Source organism: Coregonus lavaretus (assembly GCF_964263955.1).
Source record: "Coregonus lavaretus genome assembly, chromosome: 5".
Taxonomy (NCBI): domain Eukaryota; kingdom Metazoa; phylum Chordata; class Actinopteri; order Salmoniformes; family Salmonidae; genus Coregonus; species Coregonus lavaretus.
In genome coordinates, this window is record NC_139992.1 from 48,252,874 (window position 1) to 48,274,723 (window position 21,850).

General features: G+C 43.8%; 1 protein-coding gene across 1 annotated transcript in view; it reads right to left on the bottom strand.

The window, feature by feature from the left end:
* Positions 1-21,622, bottom strand: part of LOC311129045 (voltage-dependent calcium channel subunit alpha-2/delta-1-like) — a 193,801-nt gene extending 172,179 nt beyond the window's left edge. Inside the window, exon 1 of the mRNA XM_084161304.1 lies at positions 21,370-21,622. Within this exon, the coding sequence (XP_084017430.1) occupies positions 21,370-21,458 (89 nt within the window). The 5' untranslated portion in view covers positions 21,459-21,622. The remainder of the gene's footprint in view (positions 1-21,369) is intronic.
* Between the last annotated feature and the right edge of the window lie 228 nt (positions 21,623-21,850).

The following is a 21,850-nucleotide window of genomic DNA, read 5'->3' on the forward strand; positions in this document are numbered from 1 at the left end:
TAAAATGCAAATCAATTTATAACATTTTTGACATGCGTTTTTCTGGATTTTTTTGTTGTTATTCTGTCTCTCACTGTTCAAATAAACCTACCATTAAAATTATAGACTGATAATTTCTTTGTCAGTGGGCAAACATACAAAATCAGCAGGGGATCAAATACTTTTTTCCCTCACTGTATAGCGAGGCAATCTACGCTTGGTTGACGTGGGGATTGTGGACTGCATTGGTTCGTTCATTCATTACACTAGCAGTAGGGAATAGTCTAGAAGTGGGTGAATGGTCCATGCACAGGTAAACACAGTGATTGAGTGTGCATATTTCCAAACAGCGGGTAGCAGTGTGTCTAAACTGAAGATAAATCTACTTTAAACACCTAAATGCAGACCTAGAGGAGACATGGTCTGTGTCCAAAATGGCACCCTATTCCCTATATAGTGCATTACTTTTGACTAGATCCTTATGAGCCTGGTCAAAAGTAGTGCACTATATAGGGAATAGGGTGCCATTTGGGAGGCATCCCTGAATTCAAGGACACTGTAGCCGTACATGAACCCTCAACATAGTTAGGGGAGGAAGTGTGAATCCATATCCATAAACCCATCAAGTGTCAAACACCTTGATGAATCTTATTACTTGACAAGTGAGACGTGATACAGGCTCATCTTCTAGGGAGAAACACATGGCAGCACACACACAAGCATGCACCCGCACACAGACACACACACACACACACACACACACAGACACACACACAGACACACACACACACACACACACACAGACACACACACACACCCGCACACAGACACACACACACAGACACACACACACACGCACACAGACACACACACACACACACACACAGACACACACACTCACACACATAAACACACACACACAGACACACACACACACACACACAGACAGACACACACACCCACACACAGACACACACCAACACACCAACACACACACACAGACACACACCCGCACACAGACACACACACACCCACACACAGACACACACACACACACCCGCACACAGACACACACACACACACACACACACACACACACAGACACACACACACACACAGACACACACCCACACACAGACACACACCCACACACACACCTGCACACAGACACACGTACACAGACACACAGACACACACACCCACACACACACACCCACACACAGACACACACACACACCCGCACACAGACACACACACACACAGACACACGCCCGTACGCACGCACGCACACAGATACACACAGACACAGACACACACACCCACACCACACACAGACACACACACACACACACACACACACACACACCGACACACAGACACGCACACCCACACACACCCGCACACAGACACACACACACACACACAGACACACACACACACACCCACACACACACCTGCACACAGACACACACACACACACAGACCCACACACACATCCGCACACACACACACACACAAACACACACACACACACACACACACAGACACACCCGCACACAGACAGACAAAAACACACACACAGACACACACACACACGCATGCTTTATAATTTTTTTGAATTGCATTAGCCCTAGACTTTGGATATGTGTTATCTTTAAGCAATAAGGCCCGAGGAGGTGTGGTATATGGCAATATACCACGACTAAGTTCTTAGGCACGACGCAACATTTTGTTACGTTACAGCCTTATTCAAAAATTGATTTAAAACAAATATATCTCAGCAATCTACACACACTACCCCATATTTTTTTTTAAAAATGTATTACAAAAAAAAACAGAAATAACTTATTTACATACAGTTTTTTACAATCACTTTGGCACTAATTTCAGAACCTTGACGTCATTTTTCAAAACTCTAGACACAAAACTCAAAACGGTCATCACTTGTAACACAGGCTGTCCAATGTTCAAAACATTGCATTGTGCATTCATATCTTTAAAGAAATTTTGCACTTGCACAATCATTGGTTCAAAAAACAAATGTATTGTGAAATACCAATGAAACGTTAATTTAGATCACCCACACACAAGCAACCGATAGTTTCACTGTGTCATTGTTCGTACGATCATTAAATATTGTAGTACAAAATAGGTGATACATATTTCATTATGGTACTACATGTAAATACATCCCTGTAAAAGTACTGCAGTAGTAGAGAGAATACTACAGACACAGTGGAATCATTGAACAAAATCTGAAATATATTGATGAAAAACAATACAGTACTGTAAAACATCAAATGCAGTGTTCCTCAACTTGCTTGCTTGTACTGTAAAAAGCAAAACATAGGAGTGATTACTGAACTTCTACATTTTCATCAACTCTGTCTTGTGGTTTTGGCCACAGGTTCTCATCTACATCACAATGGATGTTTTCATTAGCCAAACATCTTGGAAAAAACCTTTGGCCATGGCAAATCCAGGCCTGACACTGGTCTCCCGTGATGTCATTGCATGCATCATCCATGGCCTGGAGAAGAGTGACTTGTTCATGAGGGCGCCAATCATAAACCTTCCATCTCCATGTGGAGAAAAATTCCTCAATCGGGTTAAGGAAAGGAGAGTATGGGGGTAAATATAGGGTGGTAAATTGTGCATGGGCCTGAAACCATGCTTGCACCATATGAGCATGGTGGAACCTGACATTATCCCACACAATGACATAGGTCACGCCACCAGCTCTACAGGCCTGATCGAGCTCATCAAGGAAGGTTACAAGGGGACCATAGAAACGGTGTCTGATAAAGAATGATGATGAAATATTACATCCATAGATAATGTAGTCTAATTGGTTCATGCTCCACGCTAAATGGTGACAATGAATCTCGTTACTTTGAAACTTTCATGATCTAAACATGGAATATTGTTTGTATGTTTCCATACAACTATGCATTAAGAGCAATGCAACAGTTACTTATCATTTTGAGCAGTTGTATCAATTAATAGTTGGATAATTGTAATGAAATGAATAGACACTCATCTGAAATGTAATGTGTGAATTGCCTTTTGAAATAGTAGTACTTTGATGTTAAGTTGTGTCATATTGAACAGGTGACTTTTGTTAAATGAACAAATGATCTTAGTTTTATGTGTATTGTATCCAAGCAATTGAAAAAAGTGTTAGAGTTTTGAAAAATGTGCATTTTGATCATTGGTTGTGAGTTTTGTGTCTAGAGTTTTGAAAAATGACGTCAAGGTTCTGAAATTAGTACCAAAGTGATTGTAAAAAACTGTAAGTATTCAGACCCTTTGCTATGAGACATGAAATTGAGCTCAGTTGCATCCTGTTTCCATTTATCATCCTTGAGATGTTTCTACAACTTGATTGGAGTCCACCTATGATACATTTAATTGATTGGACATGATTTGGAAAGGTACACACCTGTCTATATAAGGTCCCACAGTTGAAAGTGCATGTCAGAGCAAAAACCAAGCCATGAGGTCGAAGGAATTGTCCGTAGAGATCTGAGACAGGAGGCACAGATCTGGGGAAGGGTACCAAACAATGTCTGCAGCATTGAAGGTCCCTAAAATCACAGTGGCCTCTATCATTCTTAAATGGAAGAAGTTTGGAACCACCAATACTCTTCCTAGAGCTGGCCGCCTAGCCAAACTGAGCAATCGGGGGAGAAGGGCCTTGATCAGGGAGGTGACCAAGAACCTGATGGTCACTCTGACAGAGCTCTAGAGTTCCTCTGTGGAGATGGGAGAACCTTCCAGAAGAACAACCATCTCTGCAGCACTCCACCAATCAGGCCTTTATGGTAGAGTGGCCAGACGGAAGCCACTCCTCAGTAAAAGGCACATGACAGCCCGCTTGGAGTTTGCCAAAAGGCACCTACAGTGAGGGAAAAAAGTATTTGATCCCCTGCTGATTTTGTACGTTTGCCCACTGACAAAAAAATGATCAGTCTATAATTTTAATGGTATGTTTATTTGAACAGTGAGAGACAGAATAACAACAACAACAAAAAAACACATGTCAAATATGTTAGAAATTGATTTGAAATTTAATGAGGGAATAAGTATTTGGCCCCCTCTCAATCAGAAAGATTTCTGGCTCCCAGGAGTCTTTTATACAGGTAACGAGCTGAGATTAGGAGCACACTCGTAAAGGGAGTGCTCCTAATCTCAGTTTGTTACCTGTATAAAAGACACCTGTCCACAGAAGCAATCAATCAATCAGATTCCAAACTCTCCACCATGGCCAAGACCAAAGAGCTCTCCAAGGATGTCAGGGACAAGATTGTAGACCTACACAAGGCTGGAATGGGCTACAAGACCATCGCCAAGCAGCTTGGTGAGAAGGTGACAACAGTTGGTGCGACTATTCGCAAATGGAAGAAACACAAAATAACTGTCAATCTCCCTCGGCCTGGGGCTCCATGCAAGATCTTACCTCGTGGAGTTGCAATGATCATGAGAACAGTGAGGAATCAGCCCAGAACTACACGGGAGGATCTTGTCAATGATCTCAAGGCAGCTGGGACCATAGTCACCAAGAAAACAATTGGTAACACACTACGCTGTGAAGGACTGAAATCCTGCAGCGCCCGCAAGGTCCCCCTGCTCAAGAAAGCACATATACAGACCCGTCTGAAGTTTGCCAATGAACATCTGAATGATTCAGAGGAGAACTGGGTGAAAGTGTTGTGGTCAGATGAGACCAAAATTGAGCTCTTTGGCATCAACTCAACTCGCCGTGTTTGGAGGAGGAGGAATGCTGCCTATGACCCCAAGAACACCATCCCCACCGTCAAACATGGAGGTGGAAACATTATGCTTTGGGGGTGTTTTTCTGCTAAGGGGACAGGACAACTTCACCGCATCAAAGGGACGATGGACGGGGCCATGTACCTTCAAATCTTGGGTGAGAACGGAGGAGTGGCTCAAGAGAAGCACATTAAGGTCCTGGAGTGGCCTAGCCAGTCTCCAGACCTTAATCCCATAGAAAATATGTGGAGGGAGTTGAAGGTTCGAGTTGCCAAACGTCAGCCTCGAAACCTTAATGACTTGGAGAAGATCTGCAAAGAGGAGTGGGACAAAATCCCTCCTGAGATGTGTGCAAACCTGGTGGCCAACTACAAGAAACGTCTGACCTCTGTGATTGCCAACAATGGTTTTGCCACCAAGTACTAGGTCATGTTTTGCAGAGGGGTCAAATACTTATTTCCCTCATTAAAATGCAAATCAATTTATAACATTTTTTGACATGCGTTTTTCTGGATTTTTTTGTTGTTATTCTGTCTCTCACTGTTCAAATAAACCTACCATTAAAATTATAGACTGATCATGTCTTTGTCAGTGGGCAAACGTACAAAATCAGCAGGTGATCAAATACTTTGTTCCCTCACTGTAAAGACTCTCAGACCATGAGAAACAAGATTCTCTGGTCTGATGAAACCAAGATTGAACTCTTTGGCCTGAATGCCAAGCATCACGGCTGGAGGAAACATGGTGGTGGCAGCATCATGCTGTGGGGATGTTATTTAGCAGCAGGGACTGGGAGACTAGTCAGGATCGATGCAAAGATTAACAGAGCAAAGTACAGAGAGATCCTTAATGAAAACCTGCTCCAGAGTGCTCAGGACCTTAGTCTGGGACGAAGGTTCACCTTCCACAGGACAACGACCCTAAGCACACAGCCAAGCCAATACAGGAGTGGCTTCGGAACAAGTCTCTAAATGTCCTTGAGTGGCCCAGCCAGAGCCCGGACTTGAACCCGATCGAACATCTCTGGAGAGTCCTGAAAATAGATGTGCAGCAACACTCCCCATCCAACCTGACAGAACTTGATAGGATCTGCAGTGAGGAATAGGAGAAACTCCTCAAATACAGGTGTGCCAAGCTTGTAGCGTCATACCCATGAAGACTCGAGGCTGTCATCGCTGCCAAAGGTGCTTCAACAAAGTACTGAGTAAAGGGTCTGAATACTTATGTAAATGTGATATTTCCAGGTAATTTTTTATATACATTTGCTAAAATTTCTAAAACCTGTTTTTGCTTTGTCATTATGGAGTATTGTGTGTAGATTGATGAGGGAAAATAGAAATGGTTAATTTTAGAATAAGGCTGTAATGTAACAAAATGTGGAAAAAGTCAAGGGGTCTGAATACTTTCCGAATGCACTGTATCAAAAACACCTGAGGAGCCTTATTGCTATTATAAAGTGGTTACCAACATAATTAGAGAAATAAAACTAAACGTTTTGTCATACCCGTGGTATACGGTCTGATATTCCATGTCTTTCAGCCAATCAGAATTCAGGACTCAAACCACCCAGTTTATAATATCTAATAACCCACACAGTAATGTGACTGGGGCTCGTGCTGTAAAACATATTTATAGCTCAGAGAAGCAGCTGTCCTGGGGGGCTTGGAGGCATGGCTGGAGTACTGTCAGCACATTTCTGATCACACACACACTCACGGCTGCGCACTCATTCACGCTCACACACACACACCTTTCAACCTACCCCCTCCATGAAGATATCAGTGCATGATATACTACCGAGCCAGCACCACTGAGCCAGCACCACTGAGCCAGCACCCCTGAGACAGCACCCCTGACCAAGCATCCCTGAGCCACCACCACTGAGGCAGCACCACTGACCCAGCACTACTGAGCCAGCACCCCTGACCCAGCACCACTGAGCCAGCACCACTGAGCCAGCACCCCTGACCTAGCACCACTGAGCCAGCACCACTGAGCCAGAACCACTGACCCAGCACTACTGAGCCAGCACCCCTGACCCAGCACCACTGAGCCAGCACCCCTTACCTAGCACCACTGAGCCAGCACCACTGAGCCAGCACCCCTTACCTAGCACCACTGAGCCAGCACCACTGAGCCAGCACCCCTGAGCCAGCACCCCTGAGACAGCACCCCTGACCCAGAACCCCTGACCCAGCACCACTGAGCCAGCACCCCTTACCTAGCACCACTGAGCCAGCACCACTGAGCCAGCACCACTGAGCCAGCACTCCTTACCTAGCACCACTGAGCCAGCACCACTACCCAGCACTACTGAGCCAGCACCACTGAGCCAGCAGCACTGAGCCAGCACCCATGACCTAGCACCACTGAGCCAGCACCCCTACCTAGCACCACTGAGCCAGCACCACTGAGCCAGCACCACTGAGCCAGCACCCCTTACCTAGCACCACTGAGCCAGCACCACTGAGCCAGCATCACTGACCAAGTACCACTGAGCCAGCACCACTGAGCCAGCACCACTGACCCAGCACCACTGAGCCAGCACCACTGAGCCAGCACCACTGACACACACACTCACACACCTCTACTCATAGCCCTTAGCTCACAGCAGGAATAGCTGCTAGGGGTCACAGCAAGGTCCTAACCTGTAGAGTCAGCTTTTGTCTGCGCCCTGGAAATGTGTCCCTTGGTCCTATCCAACAGGCTAGGCAGATGCAACAGGGGCCCTTGGCAATGAGGTCCTCTGTTAAAATGTAAATGTGTTCCTCCTCCCAACAGGGGCACTTAGAGTAGGTGTGCATTTGGACAGGAGATGCAGAGAGAAACAGCTCACATTTAGAACGCAGCATTTATAAAATAATGAATAGACTTGATATTCTCTATGATGAGGCTCTAGCACTGAACATATGGGCCGACCATTTTGATTCCTTCTCTGAATACTGACCTTATGTTCTAGCTTTTATGCCGTATTCCCTCAGGCAATCAATAACAGGTGGAAGAGCTTAGTAAATCTGGCCAAAAGCCAACTCTGCTTCGCGATTAAACAATGATTAGTTCTTACAGTATCCAATACTGTATAATAACTACAGACAGATGGTATAGCCAATTTGTTCTGTGTGTGTGAGTTCAGCCCCATAACTTGTCTGAAACAGGAGAGGCAGCCGGTAATGAGGAGAGGGGAACAACAATAAACCTCGTCCCATGGAGGGGCCACCGTTTCTGGGTAAAGGTCATGTAACTGTCCCCTTGCCTCCGGCAGCTATGGAGGACCCAGAGGTCAGAGTGTTGGTAAAGAAATAACACCACATTACTACTGGTACACTGTGAACTAACAACTGTGAAAAAAGCATAATCTAAAGTCAAGGACAAGAAAATCATTATTATTTATGTCTCTAAACAAATGAGGGCTCTTGTAATGTTTATTTTGTATTGTTTAAAAAGACAAGCTCTCCCTCAACACATAGTGGAAAAAGTACAATGTTACCACAAAGGAGGAAAAGCACTGCTTTTCTCTCAAAGACAAACCATGAAGTAATGTAAAAAAAAAGATTAAAAAAAAAGAGGTTTCAACACTTAAAGAGCTCAACAGAGCCCTCTGAGAGGATGGAAACTTGGAGTGGGTCATGGAAAAATTAGATAACATCGCCCTACCCCCTCACCTTCCCCCTCTCACTCCCTCCCTCTGACTCTCTCCCTAGTGAAAAGGAAATGGGGGTGGGGGTGGGGGTGGGGGGGGGGGAGGCTTTGAGGCGGGAAAACCCAAAATGTCTGGTGAGCCAGAGAGAGAGAGCCGAGCATTACAGCCAGTTGCACACTCCGGGGCTGGGACTGAGTGGAGCCTTATGAAACTCAGCCAAGTGTAAAGAGAGAGACCCATAACCCCCCTAGAGCCTTTTCTCTCGCTGCTTGTGTTCTTAACATCCCCCACTCACACAACAGACTGTGCGCATTTAGACAACGGTGGCAGTTTTCCATTTTCTCTTTTTCTCCTTCTCGCCATCCTCCTCTTACACAATGTAACGTTTGGGTTTGTTTTGCTCTGTGGAGAGAGCAGAGCGCAGATCAACGCGGGTACACTGCCGGAGGTGAGCCGGAGGAGAGAGAGGACTGGTTTCATTTTGGATGAATATATAAAGAAATGACATGGACCTCTCACAAGGTTTCTTACCGAGTCATTTCAATTTAATGCGTGTCTGTGAATTCCTGATGGAGAGGTCGTGATTTTCATATGGCTAAACGGGAATTAATGCAGACAGGACAGGTGATGACTATTGAATCAGTTAAAACGTATTGTCCTGTTACATATGGCATTCAGTTATTTTGACATATGACAACTTGAGTCTTTTTATTCATTTTCACAAAATCAGTAAGCCATCCAAATACACCCCACCATGTACAGCAGCTGGCGATCAGACAAAGATATTTCAATTGTTCTGAGAATTAATTGGAGAGTTCCCCACTACTGTGAATGAGGATATTTTTGGGTCATCTTTTGATTCAATCTTTCAATTGCATCTTAACCTTACAGAATGAGCATCTTATATATATATGACCTATTAACCTTGTACAGTAACTGGTCATTAGACAAAGATCTCTCTCTCTCTCTCTCTCTCTCTCTCTCTCTCTCTCTCTCTCTCTCTCTCTCTCTCTCTCTCTCTCTGTGTGTGTAACAGAAGACGCCTCCCCAGACCAGCTGTCACCTGTGTGTTGGAAACCATTGAAACCAGAGCACCACACCAGAGCGCCTTCAGAAGACAAAAGGGGGTCACATGAGGTCAGTGGGGTTCAAAGGTCAAGGTGACAGGTGCAGCTCTTTCACAGGCCCTCTTAGCCTAATCAAATGGGCGGGGACTCTGTACAGTGCGTGTGGGTGGGGTGTTGAAAGGGTCTGTATTATGTAACATCAACTGAAGTGCTATATCACGGGGTGTGATGAAGCATATAATAGAACAACTGTTCCCTGAGTGTTCCCTGAGAGTTCCCTGAGAGTTCCCTGAATGGTAGAGTAGGACCTGAACCCAAGTGCCCTAGAAATATATTTTTGACAGTACTATCCTCAATAAGCTTACCAATCTCAAAGACTCACTTGAAAACACAACACCATTTAACAGTGCTGTCCCCAATCAGGTCACCTATCTCAAAGACTCACTTGGAAACACAACACCATATGTTACAGTACACCACTAAACTGAGTAACCAACAATAAATATATATATATGTAATTATTGTCACATACACTGGATAGGTGCAGTGAAATGTGTTGTTTTACAGGGTCAGCCATAGTAGTACGGCGCCCCTGGAGCCAGTTAGGGTTAAGTGCCTTGCTCAAGGGCCATGGTGAACAAGGTGCCCAAGAATAACGTGTTTAGCCAATAACCACGCACAGCACAGAATGGAGCGTCCAATCCCAGAGCCTGTTACAGAGGAGTGGAGAGCCCAGAATAGCTTGTCTGACTCCGAGTGAGAGCATCATTGTCTGACCGCTGGCTGGATTAGCCCTCGAGTTACTTTAGACTACTGAGGCCATTTCTGTTCTCTCCTCTCAATTTCACCCAGCTTCTTTTTCAAAATGATGCAGCCATTTCAGCCCGCTTTATGTAGCTGAAAACTGAAGCAATGGCTATGTTCCAATATCCAGATAAGCATTTAGAATACACACCAGAAGGTAACTGAACCATTCTCCTACACTCTTAGAAAAAAAGGTGCTATATAGAACCTTTACTGGTTCTTCAGCTGTCCCAATAGGAGAAGCCTTAGAATAACCCTTTTTGGTTTCAGGAATAACCATTTTGGGTTCCATGTAGATCCCTTTCTACAGCGGGTTCTACATGGAACCCAAAAGGGTTATACCTGGAACCAAAAAGGGTTCTACATGGAACCAAAAAGGGTTATCCTATGGGGACAGCCGAATAAACCTTTTAGAAGCCTTTTTTCTAAGCGTGTATATGTTTAAAATGCAATTTGTAATGCTACAGTGGTAAATATAAAAATAAAAGCATATTGAAACAAACACCCCCAACTTTGTATCATGGTTTAAACAATGTTTTCCCATGTGGCTGCACTATTCATCCCGGGACAGTCCCCATTTTTCAGCCCCTTTTCAGGTCTCTCAACTTTTCTTCCTACAAAAAACGTCCTTTTGTCAGCAAAACACAGCAATTAATTCAGGCTACAAGAGTGTAAACCCAATGACAATCGTCGAATGTCATTACACCTTTTGGTGTTTTGTAACAGATTCAAATGGCGCCAGTGCACAGTGCACTGATTGGATGCTGGAATTATTTTGGAGTGGACGAACATGCACAGGTAGCCTACTTTTTGAAGTGATTTGTTTGACAATAAGATGAAAACATCATGACTGGTTGTGTTCATGCCAAAGGTAAAAGGTGATACATGTATTACCGTTAAATGACATGTCTTTACTATAGGGCCATTAAAAATAAAATAAAAAAGAGTGAAAAAATAATAGAGACCCCCCCCAAAATGTCACGGAATAATCATACTCCGATACACGCTTCAATTAGTGTTACAATGCACGAATGTATCATAAGGCCTTATAATGAACTTATGAGGCATTTTGTGTGTGTGCCTCATATAATGTGTTAGCTTCATGCTAAGTATGCTAGACTACTGTAAATATTTATTGTTTAAGAAAAGTTTAGTTCGTTTTATTTCTCAGTTGTAATGGCATTGCAAAATAGGCTAACTAGCACACATTGCTAGGTTCAGCTAGAGCTGGCAAGCAGGCAGTAAAGATGGGAGTTTTCCACCACTGGGTCAATCTTTCTCACAAAAAGCATTGAGTCAAGCCTACAGTGTAAAATGTAATGTTCGGACTCCAGAACCATACTGTTACTTTCTTTGTGTAACGTATACGCAGGGAGTCAGGAAGCAGGTGCAGAAGGTGAGTTTAACAATAATAAACATGAAGATAGTACAAAACAGGAGAAGCATACTGAACTTAACCAAAACCAATACTGCTTGATGACTGAGGCTGCTGAGGGCTATATGGAGGGAGAGTAATCAGGGTGGGGATGAAGTCCAGGTGTGCTTAACGATGGGGAGCAGGTGTGCGCAATGATGGTTGCCAGGTGTGCACAATGTGGGTTGTCAGGACAGAACCTGACACCATGTGAACACCTCTAGCCCGCCGAGAGCTCCATCGATTGCAAAGTCAAAAGACCCATCATTCCTGAGCACTAGCATCAAGTTGAAACAGATCGGCAAAGAGGCCAAGGCCCCATCCTGAAACAACCAATAGCCCCCCTCAGTATTTCATTTAGATCTGAAAGATTTGGCTAGGTATGGTAGTAGTTTCATCTTGTCCCTGATAGGCTGGGTGTAGATTTTGCCATGCAGCTTACACCTATCCAATCCTTTCAGATCATCAGAACTAGGGGGTAGGATGTGTTTCTGGACAGGACACAAACCTAGGCTGAGCAGTTACAACTCACATTTAATAGAGATAATCACTGACCTAACTACCAGCGACCAGTCATTTTCAGTGAAAGGAGGAGATGAGACACAAGGACACACACAGAGACTTAAAAGTCGCAACGAGAGCTAGCAACCAAAGTTCAACATTTCCCAAGTTTATGTTAATTGTAGCGACGCAACTGCACGGCAGCCTGTTAGACTAAACATACAACTTCCTGAGTCTCTCCTCTCCACCACTCCTCTCCTCTTCATTCCACTCTCTGCTGTTAACACAGGGCTGTTTTGACACTCACACTTTGTCAGCGGAGCCACACTTGATCTCTAAATACTGTCAAACTGTCAGGGAGAAGAAGTACGGCAGCAGGCAGCAGCCGCCTGACAGACAGGCGCAGACTGAATTTTATTTATTTATTTTTTACCCCTTATTAGTGGTGATTTTTCCTTCTAATCTACTAAGAGGGATATACCAGTGACATAGGCTTGAGGAGGCGGGAGAGCGAGAGAGAGGGAGAGAGAGAGAGAGAGAGAGAGAGAGAGAGAGAGAGAGAGAGAGAGAGAGAGAGAGAGAGAGAGAGAGAGAGGGAGAGAGAGAGAGAGAGAGGCTATAATTTAGCCACCAGATACCTAATAAGAGCTGGTACTGTGGAGCAGTAGGCTTTAATAACCAACCTGACAGAACACTGGAGAAGACAAACAGTCTCTCTCTCTCTTTTGGTATCTATTTTTCTCACTGTACCCGTTTACCTTGCTCTCGCTCTTTTCTCTGTTGCTCCCTCTCTCCTTGTTTTCTATCACTTCATCTCTCCTTTGCTCTCGCTTGCTTTCTCTCTCCCTCCATTTCTCCCTCTACCTCTAACCTCCTCTCTCTCATTCAGTCTGTTTCACTTTAACCATCTCCTTCGCTCGCTATCACTCTCTCCCCTCCCTCCCTCCCTCCCTGCCTCCCTGGGAGGCAAAACAGCCAGTTAAAGGATAATATCCTCTTTATTTATTGAGGTCAATCACACAGTAATTGTAGGCTTTGTAGCTGTCTCCCGTCCTCATTATCCTGGGCGGCGAGAGGTTATTGATGTTCTTCTCTCTTTCACTCTTCTCCCCCCATCATTTTCCTGTTAAGAAGTCAGAGTACCGGAACACAGAACACTGCTTAGATTTGAGGCGGCTGGTTATGTGGGAACCCATGGAAACCATGCTTGTTGCACTCCAATGGGTACTTATGGTATAAATTACAACAGAGAGTATATGAGGAGAGGAGAGACTGTCCACTGTTGTCCAGGCATGTTAATTTCCCCTACAGTGGAATCACCATGACATCACAAAATGACAATCAACCTAACCTGCAACGGTCTTTTCAGTATACACTAACAAATACCTTTAATATATCTCACTATATCGCAATACAATGATGCCTGACACACACGTCTTGTATAACTAACCCTGTGTGGGGACACAATTCAGTACCATTCAAAATCCTATTTTCCATAACCCCTAACCCTAAACCTAACTCTAACCCTTACCCTTACCTTAACACTAACCCCAAAACCTAACCTTAACCCTAAACCCTAGCTCCTAACTCTAACCCTAAAACTAATCCTCGTTCCTAAACCTAATTCTAACCCTAACACTAATTCTAACCTTAACCCTAAACCCCCTAGAAATAACATTTGACCTTGTGGGGACTAACAAAATGTCCCCAGTTGGTATTTTTTTTGTTTGTTTACTATTCTTATAGTATAGTATAGTTAAACACTTCCACACACACACACACACGCGAGGGGAGAATAGTGTATATTTAATTCACGAAATGCTAAACAATTCAAGAAGAACATCTAGTATGTACTGTAGTATGTTCCAACAGACACAGTAAAAATACACCCAGGGGTGATGTGTAATTTCTGGTTACCATAGAAATGCAGCCTGGAGTGGGTGCTAGTCCAATTAGCCCAGTGCTGAGCCATAACAAGTCCTGATTGAAAAGACAGAAGCTGAGATCCATCACAGAGATCCTAAGTCTGGGACAGTCAACAAACACCCAAAACAGTTTATTTACACATTTGGAATCTCCTCTGGCATACCAGTCTGTGTCCACAAATCCATGTATCTCCCTTTCTCTCCTCTTCTTTCTTTTTCCATCTCTCCCATTCCCTCCGTCCATCCCTCTCTCTATCACACATCTGACAATCCGAAACGCCTGCACCGGAGTTCCCACTCCACTGGATCAACCTTACCCATCCATCCCATCTGCCTCACCAGATACACTATACCCTCTTTCATGTGACGTGTTAAAAATATCAAATTAACATCAATCTACCACCCACACAATAAGGCTAAGTGCCTCTTTGCTGGGGTTGTTCAGATTTGAGGTTTCTCACTGATGAGTCCACACTGACACAACCAGTGTTGTAAACGCCACTTGTGTCCACACGACTCCATTACACAGACCACAAGCCCCATCGAGTCCAAATCCCTCTGTTATTTATTTATTATTTACTTTATAAGGTCTGGGATTAATGTGTGGACTGACAGACTAATGGACATGAAGCAGTTATAACTGAGCCTCCGTTGTTTTGGGGTATTATAGGATGTGTTAGTCAGTGGTGAATATAGCCAATGAATCATGACTCATCGTAAATTGCAGTTAGACTATTTCCAAGGTAAAGAAATTATAAATTAATTGTGAATTTTCCCTTTAGTCAAATTTCTGTGAGTTTAGAGCAGATTGGTCAAAACGTTATGGAGCTGGTGGTTTTAGTGTGGCTTTAGACAAGGATGTCTTAAAACGACCATCCCTTTTGCCTCAACAGATAGACAAGGTGTTGTAGTCAAATCCAAGATCTCATTCCCTGCTCCAGGATTCAGGAATACTGTATAGCGTTACATACAGACGTGGTTCCTGTGGTTGATAGGGCATCGGTCCAAACAGCTGTTAACCATTCCGATTCCCAACATCTCCCGGGCAACGTCTTCGGAACGCAATGGAAAACTCTGGGAGGTACCATGTGCCACAGATGGCCGGGGACGACGTAGCCTAGGTCAGCTTAGCTTTAGCGTAGCGCTGTGTGATTACTTCTACTTCCAGTCTTCCTAGTGTACACACACATCAGGTCAGGCAAAGTAGTCTTTCAGTCTTCCCAGAGGTCTGAACCGGAGGAGAGGGTGGGGGAGACACTAAAACCGGACACTAAAGCAACAAACAGGAGGCTGCACATAAAGTGTGGATCCCCAAGCCTTCAGTGGTGGAGCGTGGAGGAGATGTATGGGGTATGGGGGGAACGAGTTAGCACGGTACAAAGATATCCCAGACCAGTACAACCCCCAGGTCTCAGTCAGAGTCAGGACATTCACCTCCTCCCCTAGAGGCTAGACAGATCACCTAAATATAGCCTGTGTGAGAGAGAGAGAGAGAGAGAGAGAGAGAGAGAGAGAGAGAGAGAGAGAGAGAGAGAGAGAGAGAGAGACAGAGACAGAGACAGAGACAGAGACAGAGACAGAGACAGAGACAGATCAGAGCGATTTCAGAGAGAGAGATTTCAGAGAGAGAGAGAGAGTGCACCAGAGATTGCCGTGGGCCCAGACCGTGTGCCCTAGTGTCTGGTTAGCTGGGTAACAGATATAGCCTTTAGCTGCTTACGCAGATGGGCCGTGGGCATTCCTCCTGAAATATACCTGCTAACACCAGCTCTCTCATGGGGAGCGGTGTCATACACAGACATACAACCCGGGTTGGCTTCAAACACCTTTCTAAAATATATTACTGTTAATATGGTCATAAATAGACTCTTTTACCTCTGACAGTTGAAAGTTAAAATATATATTCAGAATAAGAAACCCATGCGGAAAATTAACCCACAACCATGGTGTTGGATGCTCCACACTCCAACCCACTGAGTCAATGGAACCTCCTAATCATTCAACTCAGCCTCTGAATACACGCTCAACAAACACCATTGTGTTCTAGTCCCTATGTACTGACACAGATAGCATCTTTATCTCTTTATTTCCCATTGCCTCGGTGAGTGCAGAGAGTGCGGTTGGAGCGGTCTTTACATTATGCCAGCAGATCAGTGGAGACAGGGTTGGGAACACGAAAAGGCATATATATATTCAGCTGGTTGAGCATGAAATCTAATTATGCTTTAAATCTGACAGGGAAAAACGCAGCGAGGAGGGAGATGGGAACCATGGAAATGGAGGAGAGGGGAGGAGAGAGGGAAAGGGAGGGGGAGAGAGATGGAGGGAGAGAGATGGAGGGAGAGAGAGAGTGAAAGTGGAAGAGGGAAGGGAGAGAGATAGAGGGAGAGGAGTAGAGCCTGGGTCAAAAGCAAGACGAATGTGATCACATGCTTAACTGGAACCAGATAACATGACATGCACCCATCAAGCCAAAATACCATTTATATATAGAGATAGGGTGAAGCTTTATTTAAACGGGGGTTAATAAAGTGCTTATAAAGCATTATTTAATAGCTCATTACCCATTAACTACCTGTTTGTAAATCATTAATTGTAATTAATTTCTGTATTTTGTAGCCAATATATTTTGTAATCATGTATTTTGTAGAAAATACATTTCGTAATCATGTGATCAAGTTACTAAAAGGCCTTATGCATGCATTTACTTAATGTATTGATTAATAACTACATAATGATGTTTACAAACAGTTTATAACCTTAAAATAAAATGTTGACAAAATGTGACATACAAAATACTCAAAATAGCAAAACACAGAGCAAAACAATGTGGTAGCTAGTCACACTTCTAAACAAGCTGGGATGAGATAGTTCTGCTCCTATGTTCAGGCGTAGGAACAATGAACACGACTATGAGCGTCCCTCCAACATGGATAGAGGATAGTTGTCTGGGTTAAAATGTTAAAAGATGAGATGACTACATTAAGGTAAATACAAACACCCCCCATACATCCCCTCCTTTCTTCCCTGCTCTGTTCTTTGTGGACTGACTGACTGACTGACTAGCTGACTGACTAGCTGACTGACTAGTTGACTGACTGACTGGATGACTGACTGGATGACTGACTGGCTGACTAGCTGGCTGACTGACTGACTGGATGACTAACTGAATGACTGGTTGACTGACTGACCGACTAGCTGACTGATTGACTGGCTGACTGGCTGACTGGCTGACTGGCTGACTGGCTGACTAGCTGACTAGCTGACTAGCTAGCTGATTGACTAGCTGATTGACTGACTAGTTGACTGAATAGATGACTGACGACTGACCGACTGGCTGACTGACCGACTGGCTGGCTGACTGGCTGGCTGACTGACTGAATAGCTGACTGGCTGACTGACTTACTGACTTACTGACTGGCTGGCTGGCTGACTGGCTGGATGACTGGCTGGATGACTGAATGACTGACTGGCTGACTGGCTGACTGGCTGGCTGGCGCCGGTCACAATCTTTGACATAAGAGTTTGCATTTCAGATTCGATTATGTTAATTATCTGCCTCAAAGCCATGGAGCAGCCTAGGAGACATGTTCCATCTCAAGGAGAAAAAGAGAGATAAATCAAAAAAGAGAGAGAGAGAAATGGAGAAGAGTGGCTATAGAACATCTGAGGCAGACAGACACTGGCATGTGAGGTTAATGCTGGAGCACAGAGATGCAGTCACGCACAGTGACAGAGAGAGGGGAAAAGAGAGGAATAGAAAGATAGAGAGTGGGGAGGGGGCAAGAGATGGGAGCAATATGAAAAGAGAGAAACAAGCAACAATAAGAGAAAGCAGGAGAAAGTGAGCGAGACAGAGTCAGAGGGGGGAGAGAGAGAGAGAGAGAGAGAGAGAGAGAGAGAGAGAGAGAGAGAGAGAGAGAGAGAGAGAGAGAGAGAGAGAGAGAGAGAGGGGGGCAGGGAAAAGAGAGAGAGAGGTAGGGAGCAAGAGAGAGAGAGAGGCAGGGAGAAAGAGAGAGCGGCAGGGAGAAAGAGAGAGAGTGGCAGGGAGAAAGAGAGAGAGGCGCAGGGAGAAAGAGAGAGAGGCAGGGAGAGAGAGAGAGAGAGAGAGAGAGAGAGAGAGAGAGAGAGAGAGAGAGAGAGAGAGAGAGAGAGAGAGAGAGAGAGAGAGAGAGAGAGAGAGAGAGAGAGAGATCCACAAAGAATTCGAAAACAAACCCAATTTTGATAAACTCCCTTATCTACTGGGTGAAAAACTACAGTGTGCCATCACAGCTGCAAGATTTGTGACCTGTTGCCACAAGAAAAGGGCAACCAGTGAAGAACAAACACCATTGTAAATACAACCCATATTTATGTTTATTTATTTTCCCATTTGTACTTTAACTATTTGCACATTGTTACAACACTGTATATATACATAATATGACATTTGAAATGTCTTTATTCTTTTGAAACTTCTGAGTGTAATGTTTACTGTTAATATTTATTGTTTATTTCACTTTTGTTTACTATCTACTTCCCTTGCTTTGGCAATGTTAACACACGTTTCCCATGCCAATAAAGCCCTTAAATTGAAAAAATTGAATTGAAATTGAATTGAGAGAGAGGCAGGGAGAGAAAGAGGGAGATAGAGATAGAGGCAGGCAGGCAGAAAGAGCGAGAGAGGCAGAAAGAGAGAGAGAGAGAGCGAGAGAGAGAGAGAGGAGAGAGAGAGCGAAAGCTAAAGAACGAGACAGACAGAATAAAAAACTCTTAAGCCAAGAAGTTGAAAAGCTCCACTCAACAGCCGGTGTGTGTGTGTTCATTCTGTGTTCATTCTATTATTCAATACTTCTTCTGTAATAGTCAATCAAAATCAATGTCAATTTAGTAAAATGAGCAGTATGGTTACACTGCCAACCCGAGGACAGCCAACTGCTGCAGCTCTGATCATGGCAATAGTGAGAAAAAGAGAAACCCAGTCAGCTTTATATGGTAGTCAAGGATTATAGCTAGCCGGGTTGCCAGTCTGTTTACGCTCTCTTGACAATGGCAATGAAGTAGGCAAGTGCACAACCAGATCTGGGACCAGGCTATAGCAACTTCTGTCCATAGATAAGGTCATACGACCTAGAGAGGCCTTGGTAGCCAGAGTCAAGGTAAGATAGTTCAGTGAACCTCTCTCACGTGATGAGAATCCTTGGCTGAGACCTGAAAACTTCTGTTAACTCCCCGAGCTAATGCCTAGGCTAATAGAGTCCTGTGGTGGGTTGAAGACCCAGATTTAAATCCAGTCGTTCACACTACTTCTTCAATGTCTAAGGAACCAATAGAATACTAGATGCCGGTGCGTGTCAGAAACTCATCATTCGGCCAGCCCAAAAGACATTCAAAATAATTTTGGATTTCTCAATCATTGCCAGTTTAACAACTTTTACAAGTCCTTACTGATTTTTCATAGGGTACAATGTGTCAGGCAGTCAGCATCAACCACTCAGTGTCTATAAAATCTCTCTCTATAACACTCAGTGTCTATAAAATCTCTCTCTATAACACTCAGTGTCTATAAAATATCTCTCTATAACACTCAGTGTCTATAAAATATCTCTCTATAACACTCAGTGTTTATAAATCTCTCTCTATAACACTTAGTCTCTATAAAATCTCTCTCTATAACACTCAGTGTCTATAAAAACTCTATGCCTATGGCTGGTATACTCTGCCAGTATGACATCATCCTCTGGTCGGTGCCATTAGGATGACAGCCAAATGGATCACTACATCTCCAGGGGACCAAGAGAACAGAACATAGATCAGTGTAGATAGAAGGAAAGAAGCATGTCATTCCTAAAATAATTACAATGCCACTGCATGTTGTTGCTAACGTGGCTAGGTAGCTAACGCTAACGTTAGCTAGCTGTTAACTTTAGCTAGGCTAGGAGTTAGTTGTTAGGGTGAAGGTTAGGAGTTAGGTTAAAGGGTTAAGGTTAGGGTTCGGGGAAGGGGAAGGTTAGGGTTCGGGTTCGGGGAAGGGTTAGCTAACATGCTAAGTAGTTGAAAAGTAGCTTCCCCTTAGTTAGTAGTTGCAAATTTGCTAATTAGCTAAAATTGTCTGTGATTAGATTCGAACACGCAACCTTTGGATTGCTAGACATTCGCATATCTTTTTGCCATAAGTAACCTTCTGTCTTATGTAACCATACCAAATGTAACATATACTAATTTGAGTGTCCCGGATTTACATTTACTATGTTACATCTAGTCTATGAGACTAGGCTGGATGGCTAGGTGACTGCTGTTTGACTTGACAGGTGCTGAGCTAGTGTGTAGATGCTAGTTTGTAGCAGCTAATTTTCTGTAGGCTATGGCATGTGTTTGTTCTAGAATGTTATGCATTACCCTTATCACCTGAGGTGAATGAAGCTACAGCAGCCAAGGTGATAATGGCTGAAGTCATTTTTACCTGTTTTTGCTGTTTTCCAAATATAATTTTTGAGCTTTTAAATTGTGTAAATGCAGTTAATCAGCATCCACTTTCAAAAAATTCCTTGAAGGTGAAAACAATGTATTGGAGGGGGAGTTACCACTGAACATCTATGAGTATCTAACTTGAATATGGATACATTTTGCTAACTTCAAATGTATTTATTTGAATAAATTAGGGAAGGTACAAATGAACAGTTGAAACAGTTATTCAGTACAATACATCGTAGTTTAAGGCAATTTTCAAAGCTATTTGTGATACAATTGGCTGATTACCCATGGCCACCCATGACTGGTTCTTGCCCCCCCCCCCACATACATTTTTTAAATAAAATCGCCCCTGAGTTATGTAATGACAATAGCCTATTTATTATGACTGATTAATCCGCCACTAATTCAAAGTGTATAGTGTGTTTAATCAAACGAAGTCGGCTATTAACTATAGGCTAAATTCAGCAAGATCCAGAAGCACAATTCAAACATTGTCACAGTTTTCGAAGACGTTATCCATTTCCATTGAAACACATGGCTGTCTATTTTCATAAACCGATGGATATAACGGTTTGCAATGCAATGCAAGTTTTTCAAAAATGTTGTAGGCTATTATAAGGCTATTAATAATAATAACAACATAGTTAAATAGGCCTATTATAATTGTATACTTATATTATAACAATATAAATAACAACTAGCCTACATCATAATAGCCTTAAATAATTGTCTATTTTGCTTTAGGTTTAGTAAAGGGAAAGCACACAGGCTGTCATCGGAGGACAAACTCTCGTTGGTAAGGCTACTCACAGAAGTGGCGACGGGAACTGCACGGTTGACACACTATTTAACGAAGCCAGAAGTAAAAGCAGAGCGGTGAAGGAGCTGTAGGTATCCATGATTGAACGGAGTTCCCAACACACTATAATAAAAACCGACTCCAGACAGGGAAAGAGATGCGTGAAGCAGTCCAAATCCTGGAACCGTGTGCGTCTTCTTGCGCGTTCAGCGGACCTGTCACGCAGTTTGAAAACAAATCTCAGCTGGTTCGTCTCCCTCTGGTGAGTTTGTGTTTGTATGTCTTTTTCAAAGAGTGTGTGTCAGATCTCCGGCGGTAATCCTACAAGACGCGCGCATTGTGTGTTTAGGACAAGAGTGGATATGGAGGACGCCCGGTTCTCCTATCTCCTCTGCTCGCCAGCACGGAACAGTGTGTGTAGGCAACGTGTGTGAGAGAGCCCTCCCGAGCGGATAGGTTTCCAAGCCCCCCACTCCACTCAACCCCCACCCC